General features: G+C 25.3%; 1 protein-coding gene across 1 annotated transcript; it reads left to right on the top strand.

Moving 5' to 3' along the window:
• Positions 1-3732: 3732 nt before the first annotated feature.
• EIN_463270 (hypothetical protein) lies at positions 3733-4341 on the top strand (the record flags this gene model as incomplete). The annotated part of the gene is made up of 1 exon (XM_004253777.1): positions 3733-4341. One exon carries the CDS (start codon positions 3733-3735, stop codon positions 4339-4341), a length of 609 nt encoding a protein of 202 aa, XP_004253825.1.
• Between the last annotated feature and the right edge of the window lie 1100 nt (positions 4342-5441).

The raw sequence follows: 5441 nt of genomic DNA, 5'->3' as shown, positions 1-5441 counted from the left end.
ATAAATTCAATGTAATAAACAATAATTATTTAAGTGGATATTTAAGGGATGACGACATTTTGCCAAACGACATTTTACCAAAAATTATTAAGAACTTTCTTAATTATTCTTTAACAAAGAAAAATTTAAAAATAATTCATTGTTGTATTTTTGTCAAGCTTTTATAAAAATATATTTTTGTCGACAATAAATAAATTGTAAATTGTATGAATAAATATATTTATATATTATTACAACTCTGCGTATTTTGTTTTTATTTTACGCTATAAAATCTTATTGAATAGAAATATTACTTGAACCAGTAACTTTGGTTATACATACAATATTTTGAGTATTTTTTTAAAGCAACATATAAAAATACACAACTTAACGTTCGTGTAAATTCACACATTGTATTATTGGAAAAGTCTCATAAGTATTATTTTTGTTTAAACAAAAATACTTGATTCAATTAACCAAACAATTTATAAACAATTGTTATCAAATTTATAAATAAAATAATATTTAATTAATTAGTATATAATTTAATGATGTATTTTTCAAAAGTGAATTTGAAATGCAATTTGTTTAAATAACCATTTGTATTCAAAAATGTATTTTCAACATGTTTTATGTAAAAATATACCACATTTAAAGTTCTTTATTGTGTTTATATGATGTCATTTGAATTACTTCGGCTCTATTATAATCACTACAACCCGAATTATTAAAATTGAATTATCATTTTATTAACTTTTATCAACTTTATTTCATTAAAATATTAAAAAAATAAATTACTTAATTATTTTTTGTTTTTGTTTTTTCTACACTCTTTTTTGATTTCTTGGATTACAGATCTTCTTTTTTTTCTTGGCTTTTTTTCACGTATAATTTTTTTCTTTGTATTTTGAATATCAACAATTTTAGTTGGATTTTTATTTTCAAGTCTTGTTTGTTGGATAAAGTCTTTACTTTCAAACATATCACCATTTGTTGAAGTGTTTATATCAACAACATTTTCATTGATACAAGCTACACAATTTTCGTTTGTAACATTTTCTGTCTCATTTTGTTCACAATTTTCGACTTCGAAGTAAACTTCATGATTTAAACCATCAAATAACACACTTACCTTTTCGAGAAAACAATTTAAATTGATTTCACCACAGAAATAATTTGTTGTTAAATTTTTAAGTGTATTAAATATTATTTCAACTTTACTGTTTGATTTTTTATAATGTCCGTTTTTCATGTTTTTTAGATCTTTATTAACGTCTTCTATCACTTCTCCGATTTTTTCAACGAACTTCCAAAAACCAAGTTTCAAGAACTCAAGCCTCCTGGTGAGCGCGGCGTGGTAAGACTTACAATCATTATTAGTCCTCTTTTTTTCTCATAAATTGACACCACAATGAAATGGGAAACGCGCCATTTATCCACACTTTATTGAAGTATTCCACAACTATCCCAAATGAAGGTACATGAGAATACCACGCCGTTAAAATACCAACTTTTTGAATAATATCTTCTTCTTTCAAAAAGCACACGGACTCTAATATTTTCACTGCATCTTTGAATTCCGTATTTAAAGAATACTCACATTTAAGTCCAGCATTATTGATAAACTTTCGTATGGCTTGACGTTGATGAAAAAGGCATCCTTTGTGCTCTAGACCAAAAGTTTTGTATTTTCTTAAAACAGCGATAAGCGAATTTTCGAAGTCAGTCACAACAACAACGTTTCTTCCAAAACAAGTATAATTTTCGTTGATTTCTTTTAGCAAGCATTCAATGGCATTAAAAAGTGTTTCATATGTATTTAAAGTTTTGTTTTTCAACAAATAGTGAATTGCTGGAAATGTTTGGTTGTTTTGTAATTGACAATGCAGTGTATATAGCTGATAAAATTGTTTGGGGCAACTCCGGAAAGTCCCATCCATAAACACTTCTTTGCATCTTGCTAACATTGTCAATTGTTCGCTATTTCCAAATATAAGTATTCCAATTTGCTCATCTTTGAATAATAAATTGAAGTCGCCAACACTTATTATAATATCATCATATGAATTTGGTTCAATTTTGTGAACTTTGTTTTTTTGAACAAAGCGTTCTAATGTCGATTGTGTTATTCCTATAGAACCTCTTTTGTATTTTGTTATAACTGATTTCATTGTTAATTTTTTTGTTGGTGAAGTTTGTAAGTCATTTTTGATAAAATTTAAATGATTTTTTCTGCGTAAATCTTGTTTTTCGTGAATGTGAGTTGTTGTTTTGCCATAATGATAACTTCCATCTGTGTTTTTTATTATAGTCACTTTACACTTTCGACAAGAGCAGCGAAAGTGTGTTCTTTCTTTGTCTATAGTATGAAACAAATAACCATCATAAATAGGCAATTCTTTTCCCCTTGTGCTTTTGATGCTCATTCTTGTTATATATTAGTTTTGATGTTGTATTTATAATAAAAAAATACAAAATAAATGAAGTAATATAAATACATAAATGTAAAAATAAACAATTATTTTTATAAATATTTTAATGAAATAAAGTTGATAAAAGTTAATAAAATGATAATTCAATTTTAATAATTCGGGTTGTAGTGATTATAATAGAGCCGAAGTAATTCAAATGACATCATATAAACACAATAAAGAACTTTAAATGTGGTATATTTTTACATAAAACATGTTGAAAATACATTTTTGAATACAAATGGTTATTTAAACAAATTGCATTTCAAATTCACTTTTGAAAAATACATCATTAAATTATATACTAATTAATTAAATATTATTTTATTTATAAATTTGATAACAATTGTTTATAAATTGTTTGGTTAATTGAATCAAGTATTTTTGTTTAAACAAAAATAATACTTATGAGACTTTTCCAATAATACAATGTGTGAATTTACACGAACGTTAAGTTGTGTATTTTTATATGTTGCTTTAAAAAAATACTCAAAATATTGTATGTATAACCAAAGTTACTGGTTCAAGTAATATTTCTATTCAATAAGATTTTATAGCGTAAAATAAAAACAAAATACGCAGAGTTGTAATAATATATAAATATATTTATTCATACAATTTACAATTTATTTATTGTCGACAAAAATATATTTTTATAAAAGCTTGACAAAAATACAACAATGAATTATTTTTAAATTTTTCTTTGTTAAAGAATAATTAAGAAAGTTCTTAATAATTTTTGGTAAAATGTCGTTTGGCAAAATGTCACCCTCTCGATATTTAATTCGAGAATTATTATAGTATCAACACTGTTGTATTTTTGATTTTTTTGATTATTTGAAAGTTTGATTGCGTAGATAACTTTGTTTTAAAAATTGATAAAACGATCTGTTAAGGTTAATGATAATTTTATTTAACCAATTCAACAATGTGTAAATTCAGAAAAAAATTGTGAAGTTTTAAAAAATATTTTTGTGTTATTTGGTAAAGAAGAAAGTAAAATGCCGATTTACAAAAAAATAATTAATCAGACCCAAAAGATCTTAGGATTACTTGGGTCGTGACAATCTCGAAGGTCGCCTTAAACAGTGATGTTTAATGATTATTTAACATAAAAATAATGTATTATTATTTATATTAATAAATTATTATTTAAATATAACAATTTTTATTATGCAACCTCTAAGCTTGTAATAATGGATGTTATTTATTGATAATTTCTTAAAACAATTTATTAAGACGAATTTAAAAATATTTAAACACCAAAAACTCTGAATTTAAAATGTCTCAACTTTTTGGTTATCACATCATGATAGTGTCGATATACGTCGACGACGTTAGAGATTTTATCAACTTGGAGTTGGTATGCAAGAAGTTTAGTGGTAATATGGAAAAGTTTCATTTCAACCCAATTCCATTGAATTCCAAAACAATTGGTTATTTCCAAAACATCGAGATGCTTCATTTGTGGGATGTAAAAGATGAGAACTTTGGTAATAGAATTTTGATCAACACCGAAGAAAACGATGATTGTGAAAATAAAGCTGTTTTAAAGAAAGAGTTCTATCAAATTGTTGTGTGGTTCAATGTTGATTTTCAAACAGTTGATAAAAACAAAAGTCGAAACATCGAGTTTAAAAATGTTTCTTATACTCAAAATGATAGAAAAAAATTTGGTAATAAGATACCATCGAGCGTAACATCGATTGATTATAAATGTTTCAGTTATTCTGGTAGTTTAAGCAGTATAATAATACCATTGCGTGTCACATCAATCAGCGTTTGTTGTTTTTATGGATGTAGTAGTTTGACAAGTGTTACAATACCACCCATTGTGAAATCGATTGGTTATAAATCTTTTTCATCAAACACAGTGGTTCATCGAAATTAATTTAATAATTATTATATATTTTTTATTACAGTGGTATTCACTTCAGATCCATTACCCAGCATTTCAAATAATTTTTTATGCATTTTAATAAATTATGTTTCATAATTTTTATTAATTCGTAAATTATAATAAATTGTATTAACAAGTTAAATAAAACAAACGGAAAAAGAGAAAAAAGATCAGAAACAAAACAATTCGAGTTCCACAAATAAATCAAACGGCACGAAAATAAATTAGTCGGAACATTAATAAATATATTCTGCATTAAGAATTAATTCACTTATATTTTAATTATTTCGTCTCCAAATCAATTATAGTAAAATTTTATATTAATTGTTATATAATCTACATTTCAATAATCAAAATTTGAAAAAACACATGAAGCGTTCTCATATAGAATATATTGATGTTACTAACCCCGTAAGTCCGCCGATTACATTGAAAATGTTCCCGAACCACAACAAAATGTTCCTTTTGTAACTCGACACATTGATTATTTTCTCAACTGACAACACAAAGAAAAGAAGAGGAAAACGTCGAAGATAGTTTAAAAGATAACAACAAGACAAAACCATACAGAACTGTCACTTTAAAGACGAAACAGGAATTGGTCAATGCATTTAGAACCTCAAAAACTGTTGATTCTATGCAGTTTTCACTTGATTTCGGCATTTCCATAGACAATTGCAAATTACTTATTAATAAAATGATTAAAGGTGAAATCATTTCCACATTAATAATCCAACTGACTCTACTGAACAATAAAAAACAAAATGGCTGAAGTGAAAAATAGAGAAAAGTATCATAAAATGGGAAACCCCCAAAGTGCTTGATATTATTAAAAACTATCAAAAAAACGAGCAAAGATATCAACTTGTCAATGCAGCGGTGCAAAAATGAACTACGAAGGCGTTTTTGCAAGAGTGAATTTATTATTATTATTTGTTGTTCATTGTTTCTGTTTATTTTTTTAAACAAACGACTATTTGTTTTTTAATAATAATTATTTTAAAAATTTTTACTATAATTGATTTGGAGACGAAATAATTAAAATATAAGTGAATTAATTCTTAATGCAGAATATATTTATTAATGTTCCG

Source organism: Entamoeba invadens, assembly GCF_000330505.1.
Source record: "Entamoeba invadens IP1 unplaced genomic scaffold scaff_1105074724635, whole genome shotgun sequence".
Classification (NCBI taxonomy): domain Eukaryota; phylum Evosea; order Mastigamoebida; family Endamoebidae; genus Entamoeba; species Entamoeba invadens.
Note: the sequence above shows the minus strand (reverse complement) of the source record. Positions and strands in the feature narration are given on the sequence as shown.